This window comes from Triturus cristatus, chromosome 6 (assembly GCF_964204655.1).
Source record: "Triturus cristatus chromosome 6, aTriCri1.1, whole genome shotgun sequence".
Classification (NCBI taxonomy): Eukaryota; Metazoa; Chordata; class Amphibia; order Caudata; family Salamandridae; genus Triturus; species Triturus cristatus.
The window spans coordinates 1,139,243,452-1,139,266,086 of NC_140589.1; the positions used below are offsets into that span (position 1 = coordinate 1,139,243,452).

Here is a 22,635-nt window from a genome sequence, read left to right on the forward strand (position 1 = left end):
TACCATGAAGAACCCTGTAATTCCACAATGCACTGTGAGTTCACAATCCTCCTTGAAGACTCCAAGGCTATGAGTTGTTTATTATCTGTTAAAATGTGGTGTGTTTTCTTCGGTCTGTTTGCCAGGCATAAAGCAAGTACTCCCATAACAATTGTTTACTAGTAGTTTTAAACGGCTTGTATGCGCCTGCCTTCTTTTAAGCCAATTGTTACTCCATTGTGAAGGAGAGAACTGCATACACACTTTATTTCTAAAAAAAAGTAAAATTAAATACTCATACCTCTAAATCTTATCTGGAATACCCACCCAATCATAAATAGAGGAAGTGTAGGTTTGCATCTGCCAGAACCATTGGCTGTTTGTCTTTTCTTTGCAAATGACAACTCTGGCTGTAGGACCTGAGAAACCCAGATATATGTTTACTTGCAGTTATTGACTGCCACCACTGTTTTGAAGCTCAGTTCAATTCTTTTTTATTATGATAAGTCACTCGTTTGAAGGTCCACATAACATAAGGCAATAATACAACAAAGATGCATGATACATATTAAAATAAACAGTTAAAAGAGAATATAAAACTTCCAGTCCACTACATACATCATCTAAAAATGATGACTCTCTAATATAAGCCAACGACTTGTATGACATCCTGAGAAAATAAGCTTTACAACTTTAGGTACGACCGCTTAAAATATTAACAAACATAGTGTAATAAAAAAGTGTACAAACATCACATTTCGGATCACCCAACCCTAAAAAATGCATAATATGGTTAGGTAATCCCAACCTCCCAAAGTAAATAAAACTCCAAGAAGAGAATGGCAAATAGTTCTGAAAACATGTTCCCGAACTTCTTTTTCGACCATTATAAAGTGTGATGTACATAGTGCAAAATGCGCTAATATATAATTATAATTGCGGCCTTAGCAAATAGCAGCATATATGAGGAAACACAGCCCTAAAAAAGATGGAATGAAAATCCAAAAGATTAAGTACTTGTTGGACTCGGACATCCAGAAATTAAATCATTTGGGTGAAACATTACATTAACTTTCGCTCACGCACCGATATAACACCGAACCCTAATAATGGTCAAAAACGATCTTAAAAATGTATAAATCCTATTACAGATCATTCCATTTGGGGCAGACAATACAAATTTGCGGGCCAACTTAAAAAATGGCGATGAGCATTCTGTAGCACAGGACACACAAACTACGTGGTTGAGGAACTGAATTGATCCAGTCTGGCACAGCTCACAACTTCTGTCATTTTTTTAGGATTTTGTCCCAAATGCCATTAATCATGTGCAAGGGGAGCGGGTCCAGTCTCAACAATAATATCAACCTTCTGATCCCAGGAGGCATATTCCATATTAAATAGGGCTGGGGTCTGTTCCACAGGGTACTCTCCTGCACCATAACTTATGCAGTTATGGCCGACATTGGGCAATTTCTCTATCTCCGCTTACTTTAAATATAGAACCTTTTAATAAGTACTTCAGAGTGGACTTGGGCAAAACGGAGTCTACATTCAGATTAAGATTTCTTTAGCCCACTCAAAAGACCTAAAAAATGAACTCCGCTCTTTCAACGGGTAAAACATGTCTACCTTCAAGGCTGCCTGTAAAGTACAGTCATCAAAACAACAGCCAGGGTGCAGGCATAAGTGGATAATAAGCCGGACTCCAGGCGCAAAGCATAGGGAGCTGCAAGTGTATACAAATTATTAATCTGACGAAAGATTTGTCCCTAAATCCCTCTAAAGAGTACCAGTAACTCAAGCCCAACACCTCACAAGCGTAGCTTAAAGGGGAGGGGATTATGGCCTTATAAACTGACATGACATGCCCAAAATGATGTCTCCCACAAATTTTATAGACTCTTTGCAGGGCATTGGCCTAAGAAAGAGTCGTGTTCGCACATAATTTCATGTGATCGCTGTTCCGACCATTCTTGAAAGGCCTTTCCGAGATAGAGGTATGAATCCACTATTTCAAGTTTATCACTACCCAGATACCAATTCCTCTTTAGTTTTGACCCCTTCTTACTAAAATTCAGGACTTTGCTTTTGGAGATATTAATTTTCATAAAATGGTCATTGGCATACGTTGACAGTGCTACTAAACTGCGCTGTAAGCCGATGGGAGACAAGTCCATATTGGCTATGTCATCGGCTTATAGTAAGGAGCCAATAGGCATCACACCAATTCTGGGGGGATTGCCCCTTACTTGACTTAAGGTGCCTGATGAATAAAATATCTAGAAAGCAAACAAAAGGGAAGCCAACAGACAGTCTTTCTTAAGACCATTGTAAGTTTTAACCTTACTTGATAAACCCTGCGTCCCTCCTATCATATCATAATTTGGCTCCAGGTTTCCATGTGCAACTCCATAATAAGTTCCAGAAGATGAGGCGTGGCCCCCAAAGCAGATCTACTCTATCAGCTCTATCAAACGCTGTGGAGAAATCAATGATTGCCGTATATACAGGCAGTCCTTGAGATAGGGCATATTTTTCCACTACTGTTTGTAGTAGCGCAGTGTTATTGAGTGTACTATGATTCCTCCTAAAACTGACTTGTTCCAGAGGAATACTATTCTGATCTTGTGCCCATTGCTGTAAGTGGCAAAGTACACACTTGGCAAATAATTTGCCAGAAGCGTCCAGCAGTGCTTTCTGTCTAAAACTTGCCGAGGAGGATTAAGGACCCTTCTGGTTCAACGAAACATTGACACTGCCCTTCCATGACTTGGGCATTTTCCAAGAGTGATAGCAATGATAGAATAGCGTGGTGAGGAAAGAACCCCAGGCTACAGCCTCCTTTTTAATCGCTGCAATAGGCATCTCATCCGACACCATAGCTCCAGAAGTTCTAGCATTCTTTATAAACCCCACTATCTTATCCGCAAAAGAGGGACCATATGCCAAAGCAAAGCCTCTTTCACACCAAGTCACAAGGATACTTGACTCCGCATTACTCGCGTACGACTGGGAGATGTAATCCACCCAGCTACTTTCAGAAATAGGGATTACCTGGGCCTTCACCTTAGTATCTTAATAGTCAACATAAAAAACACCAGTACTTTCTAGAATCTCTAGAATATGCAGCTTCTCTCAAATTGATCTATTTCCAGTCATATTCCCTTCTGCTTTCATGCATTCGACAGGTTCATAACTGTTTAAGACGGTCGATTTCATTTTGACCCAAGGAAAACAGCAAATGCTTTTTTCTTAGCAATACATTTATTTCCTCATTTATCACTTTAAAGGAAGATTTGCACTTTTTGGGCTACTGGGAACCATTGGGTGTAGTGCATAGTTTGCGGAACTCTTCCATATGGAACTCAAAAAAAAGGATGGGGTCACCACAAACGGGACCCACTCCCTTGATCATAACACTTGTGGCACCCGTGTTCGTCATTGTCCAAAAGGAATGGCTGTTTGACTTGTTAAAGCCAATCGTGCCCAATTGGGGGTTCCCAGGGACTAACTCCTGAAGGTTAAAGACTACAGATGTACCGACTAAACTATGATCACTCATATCAGATGGAATAACAGTGAGTTTCTCACAAACCTCAAACATAATCGAAAAGTGAGTAGAAGAAGGGTGCAAAGTATATGAAGCAGCTTCACCCACTGGGCACAAAGGCTGAATAAAGACCACATGATTCCAATTAGCCGTATTCATAAGCAGGTTTGCTACCCGTAGAATCTAACTCCAGTATGGGGGGGCTCTTCCAGTTCCCTCTCCCACTCCAGGGGTCTCAGACAAAGTAGTAGGTGGAAGAGGCAGGGCCTCCTAGAAGGAATGACTAGGTGTAGTAGAAATAGCCAGTACTATTCTAGTTCTCACCTCTAACCTATCCTGGACATTAAATGGCAGGTCTGCATAGAAGTTGTAGTCGAGGCGCAACTAACTGAATCTTTTGTCAGATTGCCCACCCTCAAACTTTGAAACTGTAGGAAAATTGATTTTGTTCCTTCCCATTTAGGAAATCTTATTCTTTATTTTTCCTTTTATTACGTCTCCCCTTCATAACTCCCTGCACAGGGCTCCGCCTTACCCTCCCTCAAGTCCTACTTGGCATGCCACTCGACTCAGTAGGATGCAAAGCAGTCAATGTACCAGCAATTGCCAGCTCCCCTTCCCGCTACACTTGACTGCAAAGCTGAACTATTTACTGGCCCCTCTTTTTTTAATGCCTTTTTTTCCCCTCCTATTTTTAAATTGGGAACATTTCTATCTGCCCTTTCCCCTGGGCGGAGCATTGCTCCAAATCGCCAACCAACAAATTTAAACATAAGTCTTCATTTTTGGATTGACAAACATTTTTGGGGGTTAGTGTATGACATCGTGATTTAACAGCTTGAACAGAAAGATCTTTAGACCCTCTTAGGGGCACAACCATCTTAGATCTTTGTTTCACAATAATGCCTTTAGAGGAATTTACTGCTGATTTTAGTTTTGGGAGACCAAATGTGCTTACATTCTGCACTTCAAACAAAATTGCGGACATCATTTCTAATATATGATCTGTGCTCTGCACTGTTTTTCCAATAGAGACAAGATGGAGTATAAGATCCTTTCAATGCAAAACATAATATCAGATAGGGGACCCTCCCCTCCAACACCTCCATTACCAGTATTCAGTTGTGTACTTGGAAGCAAAAGGTCGTAATCCAATTTGGAAAGGGAACCATGCGAAGGAGAAGAACTACAATACAGTGGGTGCAGAGGTAGATGCCGAGGGCGGGAGGAGGACATTGAATTAGGGAAAATTAAGGGACCTCCTTTCTTTCGACCCTTTCGATGAAGAGCCAAAGACAGGAACCCCTCCCTCCCGCCCCCAACATTCAAGTTAATGTCAATGTCCGGAAGAGTAAAATCTTCACCCGTCATTGTCTCTTTGTGGGCAACTGTAGCTATTTTAGCACTGATTTTGCTTCTCTTAGATACTTCAGGAGCAGAGGCTATTCAGGCTATGCAGGCCCCCCCCTCCTTACCCCCCCCCCCCAATTATCCAATTATCATCCTCTAGTAATGTGCTTGCAGAATAGCTGTACATCATAATGATGTCGACAGAGTTGAGGGGCGTTAACTGGGCAGCTGCAGGCAACCCCACAGTGTATACTGAAGAAATGGATGAAGGAAAATGAACCAAGTCCTCGTTTGCACCACTAGTCATTGGAGACCCATTGTCTGCACTTTCCCTCAGATTGTTCATAGGCCAAAGAGGAGGGTGAAACCAAGGTCAGAGGGTCGATGGGGCAACAGTTCAAATCTTCAGGCACTACCTCGGAGGAAGCCTTAGGCATTTTCCTATGAAAACAATAATAACTGGATGAGATTTTAAAAGGTATTGCCAGAAGGTTCTAGCACCACAAGTGGAACTTCTTACTTTAGCATTTTGGCTAGGGAAACAAGAAATTACTTACCCAGAACGGAATTTCTTCAAAGTCATTGTAGATTCACAAAATCTCTTTCAGATCCCACGCCTACAAGCTTGTGGGCTGCCGAACAGATTAGTCAAAACATTCCGAAGGAGAAAAGTGTACGTCTGCCCCCAGGGTTGGATTGGGATTAAAAATCAGCCCGGGCACACTAAAAAATATTGGCCCACATTTGCATATTGCCTTTCCGCAAACGCTGCTTCTTTTCTTAACTTTGTTTAGATTTTTTAAAAAAAGTGCATATTAGTTCATACTGGTTAAACACACCTGAAAACCAGTGAGGCCACATCTGCCCAGGCCCCCTGCCCCGCTCAATATGCATACATTAATGGGTCGGCCCAGCGAGAGAAAGGGAGTGACACCTCTGCCCCGTTGATAAAAGGTAGGTAAAGGACGCCCATCTGCTTCCATAAAGGCCACTCAGGCACCCACTGGACCGCTGGCGGCATCCGAACAACAGACACCCAGGGTTGAATTTGGATTAAAAATGTACCCGGGCATGCTGAAAAAAAGTGGCCCACATTTACATATTGCCTCTCTGCAAAAAACTGCTTTGGCGAAGTGTTATAAAACGAAAAAGGGGGGGGGGGGGGGCTCTGACAGAGGCATATTTTCTTAACTTTACTTAGATATACAAAAAAATCACGGATTAGTTCACACTGGTGAAACACACGTTGAAATCAAGTGAGGCCACTTCTACTCAAGCCCCCTGCCCCCGCTCAATATGCATACATTAATGGGCCGGCCCAGCGAGAGAAAGGCAGAGAAAAAGAGTGACACTACTGTGTCATCTGTCTCCATAAAGGCTACCCAGGCACCCACTGGGCTGCTCGCGGCATCCGAACAATACAGGCACCACCCAAATCGGCCTCCCAGGCTGCCCAAAAAAGCAGCCCACACACAGCTGGACTCGGATACCGGCCCCTTGGCCATTCCCCGAGTGCCCGCCTTACCAATCCAACCCTACAGACACCGCCCAAATCGGCTCCCCAGGCTGCCCAAAAAAGGAGCCCACTGCTGGAACTCGAATAGCGCCCCCTCGGGCATTGCCAATACGACCCTGTCTGCCCCATGCAGGGACTTCAGAAAGAGCCCCGCACAGGAACTCTCCTCAATGCCAGCACATTGAAGCAAATAAGAAACGTGCAAGCTGACACCAGGACGCAGTACAACAGTCAAAACAGGAAAGGGTGTCTGAGTGGCAAACAATGGGCTGGTGGCAAATGATTGAGTACAAGTGCAATGTGCAGAGGGCAGACCCCCCACCATGAGACACAAGCTGCACCTACCAGTCTCCGGCTGCCTCTGCGCCACCAAGGGGGCCTGGGACCTAGGCCTCTACTGCCCACTGAAAGGCACATAGGTACTCCCTAAGGCAGCCCTTTTACAGCACAATGCCCAGCTCACCGAGTCCACCAGCTCAACCACTTGAGATAATACAGAATTGAGTGAAGGTCACTGAGCTCACTGAAGGACCCTCAGGGGCCACAGATGTTTCAGTGAAGCACCTGGGGCAAGGAGCTCTGACTCGCCACCCCTCTGGTGTGGCGTGATGCATGGGAGGTCCAGAGCACGGTCAACTCGGGGGCACCTACCCACTCCTCTGCTCCGCTCCATTCCTCTTTCTGCTTCCCGCAGCTCAAGATTTCGGTGGTACAGGGAGCTCACCGCTCCTTCACGCAGCCCTTGCTCCACTTTCCTCCGCTTGCCTCCTCGCTTCCTCCTGCTCGCAGGGCTCCTCGTTGAATGTCCGAGGGCGTCTGCGTCTCAACGCCTGTAGCCAATCGTTCTGAAGCGAATGCTGGATCAGCAAGCCATCTTCTGGGGATAAAATTGCACCGAAAACCACCACCTTCCATATTTTAGGTCTGTAGCTATTGAAAAGTGGTCATCTTTCACAATGACATGTTCTTAAGGGGTTTCAGTTGAGGCAGGTGTCGCATCTTGCAAATATCACACCTTGCAAATATGTTGTTCGAGGTACGTTGTACCCCTGCCCCCTTCTGGATAATAAATAGATGAGACTCTTGAGCTGCAGTCCTTACCACTTTACCAATCACGTTGAATGTCGCAGTCATTTCAGCTTTTAAATTATCTGTAGTTTTTTTAATTAGTTGTTTTTGAATCACTGTTTACCTCCAACTTCGTTTTCTCTTGCCTTTCCCTATCCTTTTCTTGTCCTCTTAATCCAAGTCTGCCTGTTTGTCCATCCCGTTGGCTTTAATAACTTCATTTTTTTCTTTTTTGATTTATATTTTTGATCATTCTGATTTTAATTTCTCTGCATAGTAAAGTTATAGTGAGTTTATTGCTGACCCTTCAGCTGTGATCTGAGCTCTTCGACAAGTGTAAAAAGAACACTGTAGATTCGTTGACTTTAATGCAAAAACGTTTACTTTTATGGTTCACTCGCTGTACTTGACTCTTACATCTAGGTACTTTGGAGCAAGGTGGAAATTCACACTATTGGATTTTCAAATATTTGGCAGTTGAAGCTGAAGTTTTGGGAGCTGCGAGCTGTGGAGCTAGGGTCATTGGGAATGGTTTAGAATTGTTTAACTTTAGTTTTTACCTATTATCATTTAGCTGTGAATTGCCACTTCATGTTTTCGGCTTGCTTAATTCCGGTTGCTAATTACAATCTGTTGTGTATGAAATGCATGAGAGTAACGAAAGAGTAATGTTTGACAAATACGACTCTACTCTGCCTTTGACTTAATTTACTCAATGTGTCCAACAGTAAAAGAAGGTGAAGAATTAGTGACCCCGTGTTTGTCACCAGGATTCCAAATCGAGTGGCAGCATGCCAAGATCACCTACAAACTGAGAGGACAAAAAGCAGGTAGAATGTTTTTTTAATGTGTGGAAATGAAGACGAGATTAAGTGGTGATTTCCATGTTTTGAATGTATAATGCAACTCGTGTATGTTTGGAATACATGATGTACAATGTTATGGTGTACGTTTTAAATTCTAAATGGGAAGGAATTTGGCATCAGCTAAAAAATGCAAAAAATGAATGGTCTGGAATGCGCACTCCACTACCACAATTTTGAAACCAAATAAATCATTCTGTGCTGTCTTGGTGTTTCCTCTGCCCCATGAAGACAGTTTCAATGACATCAGCTAGGGGACAGCACCAACATGCGTATCTGTCCCAAGGCGCCCTGTGATGTATGTCGCCCAAGAGCTCAGTCACGTTTAGACAATTTCAAGCAAATTCTTATCTCACTTTTCTTTCAAAGAATTGTTTTCCCACTTTTCTTTCAAAACTTAATTTTAATGAAGAATTCGTAATTATCCGTGAATTCATGTGCATGAATACATTTCGTCATAATATTCCATTATCATACACATTGTGGTTGCATGAATTTTCACACGGAAAACCAAAGCATTTCGGCTCATTGAACCATCATCGGGGGCATACTGTAATAAACACAATATATTAAAAATAAATACATCAGTTGAATAATACTTAAAATTCACCATGGGTGGAGGGGGGGGGGGGCAATTGTCCTTCAACATTTACAGAATAGTGTGCCATATACTGAACTCATCTAACAAATGGCAATATCCGTTTCAAAGTAATTCTCATTTGACCTTTGCTGTGAAAGCACCCTGTGTAATACATTTATGTGATAGGCTGCAGCCAAGGCTGAGAATAACTTTACATTATAAGCAGCAAATATTTGTCAAATAGTTACAATCTCCAAATAACTATTTTTAGTTTGGCAAAAGCAATAAAATAACCTCTTCTGACGATAATGTTGATTGCTTTCTAACTTGTTGGAGGCATTCTCAATATTTGCCACAATATATACCCTTACTTCTTCAAAAATGTTATTCTGTTACTTTTTACTCGTTACACATTAAGCAGGCGTTGAGACTTAAAGATTTTATGATCAAATATTTTGTTAACACTTTAAATATTGCAGTCCAGTTCTTCTGAAAGTGTGTACATATTCCCCACTTCAAACTCATTTAACAAAGAGTGACCTTTCACGTTTTTCTTCTGATCGTTATAAGACGAGATAAAAAAAGATACTTTTCACAACGGGCAGTTTATGTAAGAAAGTGCCTCTTTTGACATGGTTAGCCCCCCCTTTTGACATGGTTAGTCCCCCTTTTTGCTTGATGCCTTATGTGATTTCGAACTGTAAGTGCACTAGGTCCCTGCTAACCAGGTTCCCAGTGCCAGATCTCCCTTTAGGGGGTCTCCTGAAAACCTACCAAGCACTGGTGTGGTCTCTAACTGGTCATAGCCAGTCTGCCACCTCCAGACATGTTTCTGACCTCATGGGGTGAGAGCCTGCACTATCGGAGGCCAGAAACAAAACCTGCTCTGGGCGGAGGTGCATCACACCTCCTCCAAGTCGGAATGACATTCCAGAGCGGGAAGCGTCAAAGACGTTGCCGCCTTAGAAGTTCAGCCCAGGCTTCCCCAGAGGGTGGGGGATGCCAACCCCCTGTCCTGCTCCACATTTGGCGGGAGGGCAGGCAAGAAAATTAGTTAGATGAGAAGTGTCCATGTTCAGCCAGCACCACTCCTAAGGTGTGGCAGGCAATGTGAACCCCTCTCTGTAGGAAGCTGGCTCTGTATATACTTTACCAAAATGAGGTGTAGTGTGCACAGAGTCCAGTGGAACCCCAAAGGTAGGCAGAGGTAAAAGTAGATAGCGCTTAACTCTCTATTTGTGGTAGTGTGGGAGAGCAGTAAAGCTTTATCAGAGGGTAGTGTTACACATTTGTTGTACACACTCAAGCAGCAAATGATGCCACACACTCAAAGACTGAACTCAGACCAATTTGTTTGTATCAAAAATATTATTTAGTTATTTTATTTCTAGAACCAAGCCAGGCCTGGTGCAGGTAAATGAAATAAATGCTTTACAAAATCTTATGCAATGTTTTACAATTGAATGCTGGTTCAAATGCAGTTAATTGAATTCCAGGTAAGTCAATGTTTTGAAATTACTGTTCAGTTACTTTTCAGATTACTTTGTATATCACTTATTGGATTACTTCTCAGTTTGTTTGCTAATCAGTGTGTAAAGCCTAGCTATCACACTGAGACATTTCCTAGACAAAAGGGAATTAATCACTTTTAGTACATTTGCAGTTTTGTCAATGTTCCATACAAACCAACTCCACACAACAATTTTCAAGGAAAAATAGTGAATGTATTCCTATGTAGAGGAATGAAGTTATCGGTTAACAGGTAAGTACAAGTTTGTGGGAGTTGATATTCTGGGGTTAGAACCAGGGTTCATCCAGGGTCAAGGATGCGCCCTTGAAACACTCTCAGCGGCACTAGGGCGGCCGGGTGCAGAGTGCTGAGGCCCAATGTTATCCAATGGTGGATAAGGGGCCTCCGGTTGGTGACTGCTCACAAGCAGGCCACAAGGTTGTGGGAGCAAAGCTCCTGGGGTTTAGCTCAGGGCAAAGGGGGATCCAGTTTAGCACAAAAGGTGCACCCACAGCGGCACAGGGGCGGCCGGGTGCTGTTTTGGCGTCGGGTGCCCAGTTGTTTTTAATGGGGGTTGCCGGTTTTGGATTTTGGCTGCAGGCTCGGTCCAGGAAGACTTCCGGGAGGAATCAACAGCTGGGCAGGTAAGTTAGATGGGCTTGGGGACGTAGGGGCCCCACAGGTTGTCTTCTCCATGGCGCAGGTGAGCTGGATGCAGGGGTGTCTTTCGAGGTCGGATTTCACCTTACAGGGCCACTCGCAGTTGGGGGGGGCAGGTCTCTGTGCAGAGGCTGAAGGCGACGTCGGGGGTCCTGGAGTGGTCAACCCGCGGTTGACTCAGACTCTGGAGCGCTGGGGTACCTTGCTGGGAACGGTGGGCTACTCAAACTCAGGCCATAGGCGACGGGTTCAGTGATGGTTCCAGTCGTCGGGTTTCTTTGTCCTCAGCAGGCTCAGAGTCTGTCTTGTGAGTTTCTTTTGAACAGATATGAGTTTCTTTTGGACAGAGCTGCTGTTCACAGGAGATCCGTTTTTTGTTGAAGGCAGTTAGTCCTCCCAGGGTTCTGGAGGTCGCTGGCTGCAGGACAAGGCAACTTTTGTGGGCAGGATCATGGATACTGCAGACGAGCTGGTAGGGCTGGGGCCAAGTCAGTTGTTCTCTGCAGTCTCCTGTGCTGGGTGTCTTGTTTGTCGTAGTTTGCGGGAATCTGCCTTCTTGGTTCAGGGCTGTCCCCTAAATACTGTATTTAAAGTGCGTTTTAGAGTGTCTCGAGGTCAGTAGCTAATGGGATACTGACTTTAGGGTGACTACACCCTTGGTGTGCTCACCCCACATGGGGGGAGTGGGCACAATCCCTAATCCTGATTGGAGAGTGTCTGCCATCTGCAAGATGTCGGGCACTGAAGAGTGGGCTTCACCTCGCCTCCACCACCTAAGGGGTGAGGTTGGCGCGGTGGGCACACCTTCTGGGCTGGCTAATTTTTCCCGCCTGTCTTTCCGCCAAAAAGGAGGGGAGACAGGAAGGGGGCCTGCTCCTGATAGTAGGAGAGGCTGGGGTTCGCATTACAAAGGCAGCAAGGCCTTTGAAGCTCCCCTGCCACAGATGGCTCTTCCTGGCCTGGGGGAGGTGTGACCACCGCTGCCCAGGAAAGGCTTTGTTTCTGGGCTCAGGGAGCGAAGGCTCCCACTTCATGGTTCCAGAAGCATGTCTTGTGGTGGCAGGCTGGTGTATACTAGTCAGGGAACCCACCAGAGGCTGATCGTTTTTTCAGGGGCATCTCTAAGACGCCCTCTGAGTGCATTTTTTATTAAATCCCACACTGGCATCAGTGTGGGTTTAATGTGCTGAGAAGTTTGATACCAAACTTCCCAGTTTTCAATAAAATCCATTATGGTGCTGTTGAGTTCGTAATGACAAACTCCCAGCACCATAAACTCTTAATGGCATTACTGCACTTACAATGTCTAAGAATTGGTCTAGATACTGTAGGGGTACAGGGCTCATGCACCTGTACCCTCACCACTGGTATAGTGCACCCATCTAGAGGGGTGGCTGACCTATGCCAGGGCAGTGGGTTGTAGGCATGGCACACAGGGATGTGTGCCATGTCAACTCTTCACTTTGTTCTGCACCGAAACACGTAGCTGTGTGTGTGTGTGTGTGTGTGTGTGTGTGTGTATATGTATGTATGTATGTATATATGTATATATATATATATATATATATATATATATATATGTATGTACAGGGCCTCTAAGGGTGGTACAATAAGTGCTGCAGCCCTTGGAGGCCTTCCCTGGCCACAGTGCCCTTGGTACCAATTGGGGGTACAAGGTACAGTTTTGGGAAAGAATACAGGACTTTGGGACCTGATTGGCAGTGACCCAGGGCATATAGAGTCAAAGTGCATTAGTAGTCTGGCAGAAAGTGTGGGGGGGGTTACTGCAACATAAACCCAGCTTCCTACACTCCTGAAAATCTACTGTCTTGAAATGGTGAAGAAACAAACACAGGAAGTGCTCACTTAGAGGGCGTAGGCACCCTAAAGGTAGGTAGCCCATTGGCTACTACCTGTTTCCCCCTGTGGCACACCTAGACCTTGATTCCATGGACAAGAAGAAGAAAAGGACAAAGAAGACTAGCTGCTCGAGAACTAAAAGCCCTGCTGCAGAAGAAATTGGCGCCAATCCCTGCCTGCTGCGTCTGGGACTTGACAGTCAATGTGCGGGGTCATCCTGAACCTGTGAAGCATCCAAGAACCCCAGAGTTCCTCCAGACTTCGAGAAATCACCAAGAACCTCCTTTGGAGTGAAGTTATCACTCCCCTGTACTCCGCAGGCACCGATCCCACTGAGTCCATTTTGTCGACATGCTGCTCACCGAGGACTTTGACACACACTACCACAAAAAGAGCACTAGTATTACCTACTTTAACCTCTGTGTACCAGTAAGGGATCCACTGGACTGTCTGAACAGTGTACTTCGTTTTAGTACAGTATATACCTAACAAAAAGAAAGAAAAACGTACATGATGCAGGCGATTTTTTTTTTCTTTTCTATCAGGTTCTGTTTATTGTATAGCAGAAAAGCAGAGCATACACAGCATGGTGCCAGCAGTGGTGCATAAAAACAATAAGCAACCCGGACTGGTAACAAAATGACATGAGAGATATCTGCACAGGTTGTTATACAGCAGTAAAACAACATCAGATATGTGGGAGACACAGCAGGCCGCAATGAGACAGCATCTGAGAAATGCACAATTGTTTCCTTAACGACACCTCATGACTGCGTACACAAGGAAAGACGAGAAAGACGAAAAAGAGGCATTCACATATAACTTTAGAAAGTCCATAACAAACATGTTAACTACAGGTCTCGGTGTGCTGCAGAGGTGGCTTGAGAAGGGGCGATGACATTTTGCCTGGGTAGAGGGGCATGGTATTCCCCTCTACATGGTATTGGCCAATGCAATAACGTGGGATATGAAGGGCGATCCTAATCAAAGAGCTGGAGCATCCAGAGTTTCCCTGGACTAAAGCAAGTGGACTCTATGTGCATGATGTATTGAATTTGAGGCTTCTACGGGTGTTGGAACTTTTTCTCTGTTTTAGCCGAGTTGTGTGATATCCTTTCCATTGCTAAAATATGCCAAACGCGGGTAAACCATTGCGCTATTGATAGGGGGGGCTGTCTGCTTCCACATAAGTGCTATAAGTTGCTGTGCCACTAAGAGCAGGTAACTGATAAGCTTCCAATCTGCATGCGTAATTGTGGCTAAGGCCGGGAGGTGGGGGGGGGGTCTGGTATGTAAATTGACCTGAGATATGAGGAAGGGAGCGGATAGCCTATGACCTCTTTAATATGACCCAGTATCTCCTTCCAGTATTGTGATAATTACTTTACACGGCCACCAAATATGCTGGAAGTCCCCCTGCATCTTCCTTACAACGCCAGCAGAGGGAGGAGGTACCCATATAGATAGTGGATAGACAGGTTGACGTGTGATACCATTGAAACATCAATTTGTATGTGGTTTCCCTAAGAGAGATACTGCGTTAGGGTTTCGGTATATCTTGCCACAAATTCTCCCATTGCTTAGGTGTTATATCTTCCTGTGTTGTGTTGTGTTGCAGGTTGACTTTTAAGTATGGGTGCGCATTGGTGTACAGTGCTGAAGCGTTTGGTAAGTGATGGATACGAGGCCTCTTGAGCCATTGTAGACTTGAACAAGCTTTTCAAAGAGAGTGTAGGGGCCAGTGGCCACGGGGTGTAAGGCTCAATTCCGTAATTGGCAATACTGAAGCCGAGAGCCATCTGTAAGCTGGTAATCCACTCTGAACCTGTCAATGGACATCATGATATCTCCCTTGAAAAGGTCACTAAGTGTCCGCCATTCCCCATAGTTCCAGAGGTGAAATGAAAGGGGTGAGAGCGCTGGGGGAGAAAGTCTATGTTGCGCGCAATCGGTGTGTTTGGGGAGGGGAAGGCAGTTAGACCTTTCTTAAGAGCTACTTTGTCCCAAATATCGACTACCGTCTGAGTGGGGGTGACAATGTATGCACTGCGCGGCTGATCTTTTTTTGGACAGCCATGCCAAGTTCCACAGTGGCCAGCATGCCACCGCTTGGTCCATGTGGAACCAGTGCTTCTCACTTTCTTTGACCACGCACTCTGAGATATAACGCAAGTGGCCACCCAATAATGCTCAAGAAGATTAGGGGTCTTTTCCCGTTTCAAATAAAGGTTCGGATGTCCCGTTGCAAGTGCAGAATGTCATCTTGTGGAATCAACATAGGCAGGGTCTGAAAGAGATAAAGGACCTGCGGGAGCACATTCATTTTCACAACATTCACACATCTCATCCAGGAGCTATGAAGGGGCTTCCATCTCTGAAAGTCAGCCAAGATGCAGCGGCAAAGGTGAGGCCAGTTAGCTCGAGACAAAGAAGAAAGCGTGAGGGTAATGTTGAGACCCAGGTATCTATTAGCATCCTGAGACCACTAAAAAGGTGCAAGGCATTGCAGGGTCCGAAGGTCTTGGTCAGGGATAGTCAAATTTAGCACGGATGACTTGGCCATATTGATCCGAAAGCCCAAGACTGCCTCGTAGGCCTGGAGGCAGGTCACGACACTTGGGAAGGAGACATCAGGTTGGGAAAGTGTGAGGAGGAGATCGTCCGCAAAGAGACTAATCTAGTGGGTTGGTCACCAAAGGGAATGCCTTTCATCGCGTCCGTGTTGCGAATTGTGATAGCAAGAGGCTCAACCACAAGGGCAAATAGTAAGGATGACAGATGGCACCCTTGCTGCGTGCCTCGAAGAGTGGTAACAAACCTCATAATTTGCCTGTTGACCCACACATTGGCCACTGGAGCCCCATATGAGACCATTATCTTGGAGAGCAAACCCAGCCCCAGGCCAACCTTCACCAACACAGGACGGAGGAAGGACCAGTTTACCCTGTCAAAGGCCTTCTCTGCATACAATGCAAAAAGGCATGCTGGGATATCGTAATGCTGCGATTTTTCAACTAAATGAGCTATGCGGTGGACGTTGTCTCCGCCCTGTCTATGGCAAATGAAGCCAACTTGATCTGGGTTGATAAGGCCCGGGAGATAGAGTTCGAGTCTAGTGGCCAATATTTTGGTAAACCGCTTTGCGTCAGTTTTGAGCAGGGCTATGGGACGGCAGGAGGAGCAGAAAGCCAGGTCCTTGCTGGTCTTGGGTATGAGAGAGATTTCGACTGAAGCCATCATGGGATCAAGTCCAGTTTCATCTGTAAAAGAATTAAAAAGCTGCACTAGGTTGATCTTTTTAGTTGGGTAAAAAGAGCCAATTAAAGGAGGCTGGGTCATCAGGACCTGGGGTTTTACCCAGGGGTAGAGCTCAGACCGCAGCTCGAAGCTGCTCAAGAGGAATCAGTTCATCAAGGAGATCCGCATGGCGTTTGTGCAGAGGTGCCCGTTTGCAAGCATCTAAGTATGCTTTGATCAGCTCAGGGGGAAGCTCGCCTCTAGAGTACAACAATGGATAATAATCATTGAAGGCCTGTAGCTTGTCTCGTTCCCATATCGCTCATCCCCTTTCGTCCATCCGAAGTTTAGCAATACAAGTCTCGGCACGCGCCTCACGAAGCCAGTGTGCCAGGAGTCTGCCCACCTTGTTGCCCCCCTCGTAGTAACGCTGTTTCAAGGCCAGAAGCACATGCTTAGCCTTCCCCATCCGGTGAGCGCAAAGTTGGCTGAGCAACACGGCAAACTGCCATTTAGTGCAGTGGCAGGGGTTGGCTTTGTCCAGTTGCTCCAACTGTTTAATTACCACCGTGAGGTTAGATTCCACAAGTCTAGCCTCCCGACCCGAGCAATAGCAATAGATGTGACCGTTCTCCGGAGGTGGCCTTAAAGCCATCCCAGAGAGTGTGCAGAGAGGTTTCAGGGAGAGTGTTAAGAGAAGTAATCAGCGATACCCTTCCGTATCTCAGCCACATCTTCTGAGTTACATAGAAGGTGTGGGGGCAGGCGCCAAGGTGGCGGGCTCTTTGTGGAGAAGCTACTGCCCGCCGATGTCCGCTCTGGGTGCGCAGGCGACTTTTATATGTAACTAAAGCATTGTGCGGCAGTGTACTATCATTTACAGACAGCACGATTTCCACTGAAATGGCCACTAAATTTGCACATACTAACAGTCTTACTGCACACAAATGATAATGTATGGAAATCAGGTTTCAGTGAATATTTATTATTTGTGCATCACCAAGTAAAATGTCTTGATTTGCTCTGATTCTGTTAAAAATCTTTGTTTCCATCACACTTCAGAATTACCAAAAATGTGCTTCTTTTTTGCTTCCCTAACTGCTGAATGTGTAGAGTTAATTTACAGGAATTCGCATTTTGTTTTGTTGGGAAAAAATTACATTATACAGCTTTTCTTTTCACATTCCATTACCCCAGGACCATTGTTACATAACATTACTGACTGCAAAGTGAGAAGAGTTTGTAAACCGCAGTCCCCACGTTAAAAAAATAATAATAATAAGCATCAATTTCTCAGAAGACATAGCCTGACATTTAACGTCTGTCTTTGAAGAACAGCAAATGTTACAAGATATATACAGAATGTAAAGGCATTTTTTTCTCTTACTTGGAATTTCACAATCCACTAGAAATTGGCTCACGACCTACCAGTGGGTCGCAACCCACAGTTTGGGAAATACTGGTCTAAGGTCAACAGTGTCGCCATGAAGGTAATAGCCTACTCACCCATTCTCTACATACTTGCTCTGCTAAAAAGATCCTTTTAAAATGACCTCAGACGTGATTTGTTACAAAATAACAGCCCAATATCAAAAAGAAGCATCAGCATTTTTTAATTGCAGTATTTTAGTCCTATATCTCAACGCTGCAGAAAGAAGTACGAAGAAGGTAGTGTCTGAGTAGGGGCTTTGCCACAGAGTTTGGGTACAGGAATGATCAGTGGGGGCAGACTGAGCTATGGCCCATAGCAAGTCTTGACTATGCCATTAGGGTGAACATCCCCATACACTGTGGAAAGGAGTGCCGAATGGAAATGTGGGATGAAGGTTTTGGTGGTATTGTTTGTATAAGTATAGTCTAGTAAAAGCGCAGGAGATGCTGTCATCAAAAATAGTCTTGGAAAATTCACTTTCAAACGACTAAATGAAGGATATTTTCTACTATGGGCTGGCATTTCAGACTGGACTGTTCCTATTGAAGTAGAGTCAGACTGATTTGCATATGGTTCGGTCAAAACAGAGGTGGCATTGTGAGCAAAAGAATGATGGGTTGGAATGCTACCCAGAGTGACTGCCAATGGTTAGACATATTGCAAGCATTTCTTCCATCGCATTTTTTGTGTTTAATGTACCACCATAAGTGGCAAGGGTTTGCCCAGACGTGGGTTCCGCACTCACTGTGTCACGGAAACTAAGTTACATCCAATTGAAGAGCCCGATGAGGGCGATACCAGCCAGTGGATTACTTGTGTTCCGGTTCAGGAAGAACCTGATTTGGCAGTTAGGGCTGGACTTTTCCTATTGCAGCAGGGTTAAGGCGAATTTGCATATGGGCGGGCCCATCTGGGGTGGTATAGTAGTAAAAAGAATGATGGGTTTGAATGCTGCCCTGAGTCATTTGTAGTGGTTATATTGCAAGCAGTCCTCCCATTGTCTTTTGTGTGTTTTATATTTTCTCCTATGACCTGGACATCCGGTTTTACTGCTGGATCGTAGGTTGTGTGTACTGTGGTAATCTCAGAATGTCTAGTTACAGCCAATATTAAGGATTGCTGCACCAGTTTTGATTTTTTAATAGCTATTTTATTGCTCTTCATCAGGTGTTAGTGTTTTTTTAATTGTTTTCTTTTCTCCTTTACACAGGTGAACCACTCTTCGAATCATGTTTCAACAAAGTGGAGAAAATGCTGTATAACAAAGTGCATAAAGCAAAAGAAATAATGGACTTGGAGTTTTATGCATTTTCATACTATTATGACTTGGCGGCAGAGGCTGATTTAATAGGTAAAGGTGTGTTCTCTTTGTACCATGTTGCAAGATTGTGTATTTTTGGTAGTACATTGTTTTGAGAAGTTGGTCTCTGCTGATGACCCTTCCCGACTTTGTGCTTGGTTAGTTAACGGCAGATAAGATAATTTTCTGGAGTCCCAGGAGATGTTATTACTATTCTTAGACTACATGCTCACCAATGGTTTCATGGTGCTTGCAAATACAAGGTCGATTGAGACCATAACCAGATATTGCTTGCTGTTGTCAGCCTGTTTGTATAACCAAGTTTTCAGCAGTCTGCTAAAGGTTCCGAGGTCCTGGTACAGACTAACTTTGACTGGTGGGTCATTCCAGGTTGATGGGGCCACAATTGAAAAGGTACGACCACCAGACTTGTGTTTGGGAAATGTAGGGACAACAAGGTGATTTACCTCTCTAGGTCTCAAGTTGCGGAAGGGTAAGTACCTATTGATTCTCTTGACACTCAGAAAAGGTGAACCAGTTTTATACAGACTTTTAAACATGATACAGCAGACTTCAAAGTTGATTAGCTTCTTTATTGGAAGTCAGTGGAGCTATCTTAATAAGATTGCGGTGTGAGTATGCCGGGGAAGAAGAAAAATCAGCTGTGCTGCCTTATTTTTAATAATTTGAACTTTATACTGGGCAGAGTGAGGAAGGCCTGCATAGATAGAATTGACATAATCAAGTCTTGAGTTTTATTACTGAGGTCACAGTTATTTCCTTTCAATGAAGGATAGCAGTGGTGCAATTTTTCTCAAGGTTTTCATAAAAATAAGAGGACTTGCATACTGTGGATCTTATCTGCATCCACAGTATCAAAATGAGATGTGATGTACCATGTCACAGAGCACCAAAGGCCATCTTCAGTTAAAAGGACATAGTGCCTTGAGTTGTACAAATGGTGGTACAGACACATAGTTGTAATGAGATGGGAATTGCATATTGCCTCTTATTTGCTGCATAACAGATTTTTTACATGATGTTAGGCCCCTGCACTTGTCCATTGTAAAAGCGCCACTGGCATAAAATCTGCTAGTAGCAAAGACGTTCTAATGCTAGAATGTTTTTGCTCATTCCACACTCCGTGTTAAGATATGCAACACAAAACAGTAGTTCCAGCTGCCTAGTGATGGTGGTTACTTCTGCCTTTGATCAGCACTTGCTCAGAAGCTTCCAAAGTCCCCAACCACTTCTATCACAGCAACGGTCGAGAAACACCTGGGAAGAGAGAGTAGAGAGAGTTGACGTACAGCATGCATTGCCATTTTGGTATCTAGTAGTAAGCTTGCATTCTGTCTTGAGGAATGCAGTGCTGGCATAATCTTAACAAACAGACACCTTTTAGACCTGAGTGTTTTGTTTGTGATCATCCATAGAGGGTTCCTCAGAGCCGTTGATTAAACATTTGTGTACAGGCACCTCTCTGCTTTATACTTCATATTTGGATTATTAGTCTTCACAAGTTCAAGTTAATTGCAACAATTTTGGCCATAGGCCTTTTGTGTCCAGAAATAATAAAACATACAACACTTGGGCAGTTAATCTTAGAAATATGAGATTTAAAAACGTTGCGAAACGGGACAACACTGAGACTTCTTCTCTGTTCAGACAATACCTCAGAGTATGCTTACATGTTTGTTTACCCCTCGTTAAAAAATATGGGTTTTAATATTGTGTCTTTCTGAGACAACACCTGGACTATAACTCAGGAGATGGAGTATTGTTTCCTGATAAAAGCACAGTTGTACTGCCTTGTTGTGACTTAACCCATTTTCCCCTGTATCCTTTTATTGGGAAACACTGGCATTTAATGTGCATGATCTTATTCAAATTGGTCCTGTTTATTGCATTCTATAAGTATTTTTGTCATGCTAATGTGTCATATGAGTAGCATAGAATTGAAACTGTGTAAAAAGTTTCCAGAGTTCTGAGATCTTTTGTGCACAAGAGTAAAATTAATTTTGTTAACTTCATTTCCAAAGCTAAAATTGCTTTTCCCAGTTGTTGCACCCATGGATTGTTGTGAAGCTTTTCACCGTCTATTACCTCACTGAGATAGAATTTTAAGGCTTCAGCTGCAGAGTGTTTTATGCTATAGCAATATTTCAGGAAACATGCATTAAAGTCAAGCTCTTTCATATGTAAGCCAAATTCCAAGTGTATCTGAGACCTTTTCATGTAGTCAGGAAGCCAAAATTCTCTCCCAGGGGATCCTCATCAATAGTCATAAGCTTTGAATATTCCCACCCATGCGCGGGGACCCCCGAAATAATAAAAAATATATATGAAGATATATATTTTTCCACACATAAATGCAGCCCCTATAAGGGAGGCTAAACAATGCAACAATAAATAACTGTTTTTGCATAAACACACTATAGAATATAGACCACAGGAGGGCAAGCTTTACTTGAACTATTTCTTTTTTTTTTTTTCTTTTTTTTTGTAAATTCTTTTTATTAACAAAACTCAACATTTTGGTCACTTCACAGTTTCAAGTCATTAGAGTTACAGTGTTCAGCCGCAAACCCCTGGACAGTCCTACTTGAACTATTCCTAATGAGTATACTCAAATAGTCTGAAAAAGAGCAGGCATTGTTAGCCCACCGGCTGCATTGAAAACCAATAGTATAGAAAATGAAAGCAACTGTAACATAAAAACTGGAAGCGTACCTTTAAGGCAGCCATGACCCCTGGCTTCCCATCATGCTCCAGGGGGTACCGTTAGATTAGTTGTTCTTTCCGGCTCCTTCAGTCAGGACCCTGGAATTCACAGCTCTGACTTTTTGACTTTTTTGTCAAATAATTCTCTGCTTTATTGTGGTTTTCTGCCTTTCACTCAACGTCTTTTAAGGTTTAGAGTGAGGTACAACAGTTTTTTTTACAGAAAGTGATTGTTTTTCTGTCATAATGCCTTCTCTTTTTGGCCCTTGCCCTTCCTGTAGCAAGAGGAAGGCCAGGTCTAATACACATTCTCTGTGCATTCACTGTCTCCCTGACTCTCACTTCCCTGAGACCTGTCAACCTTGCAAGAAATTGTCTAGAAGAACTCTCAAGGAGAGGGAAAGGATTCGCCTCTATGGACTTTCTGAGAGAGGTAGGTCTCCTGTGAGACAGAAGAAAAAGAGGGCAAGATCGATGTCGAGAAGCAAAATTCCAATCTGTTCCCCTTTGGCGTTGAATTTACCAGCGGCGAAGAAATGGATGTCGTCGTCAAAGCCATCGACACCAAGATCAAAGACGGCATTTACAACGTCGAGTCATCAGGTAGCGGACCCTCAGTTGGCGACAACCCGGCGACGCTCAACTTCGAGGAGTAGGTTTCCCTCAGCGTTGGTGCAACGTTCAACGTTGAGGCACGAGACTTTGTCAGTGGCCTCTCTCAGACATTCGACGTCGAGGCACAAGTCTCCGTTAGTGTCCTCCCAACACTTGACGTTGAGGCACTAGTCTTCGTCGCAAAAAAGGTCTACGTCAAGGCACAAGTCCCCGTTGGTTTCGGACCAAGGGCTATCAGCGTCGTCACGTAAGTCTCTGTCGGCGGCGTCCCAAAGGCGCTCGACGTCGAGACACAAGACTCCGTAGGCACCACCTCACGGGCGCTCGACATCGAGACAGGGATCTTCGTCGGTGTCAACTCAAGGATGTTCGACGTCGAGACAAACAC

At 44.2% G+C, this 22,635-nt stretch overlaps 1 protein-coding gene across 6 annotated transcripts in view; it reads left to right on the forward strand.

Moving 5' to 3' along the window:
• The window catches only part of ENTPD6 (ectonucleoside triphosphate diphosphohydrolase 6), a 227,917-nt gene that overhangs the window by 146,757 nt on the left and 58,525 nt on the right, over positions 1-22,635 (forward strand). For 3 of the 6 annotated variants that reach the window (XM_085612057.1, XM_085612058.1, XM_085612059.1), the window contains exons 10-11: positions 8,195-8,296; positions 18,819-18,959. In XM_085612057.1, the coding sequence (XP_085468183.1) occupies positions 8,195-8,296; positions 18,819-18,959 (243 nt within the window). Of the gene's footprint in view, positions 1-8,194; positions 8,297-18,818; positions 18,966-22,635 lie in introns of all 6 variants that reach the window. The other 3 variants (XM_085612054.1, XM_085612056.1, XM_085612055.1) reach the window with 1 other exon arrangement.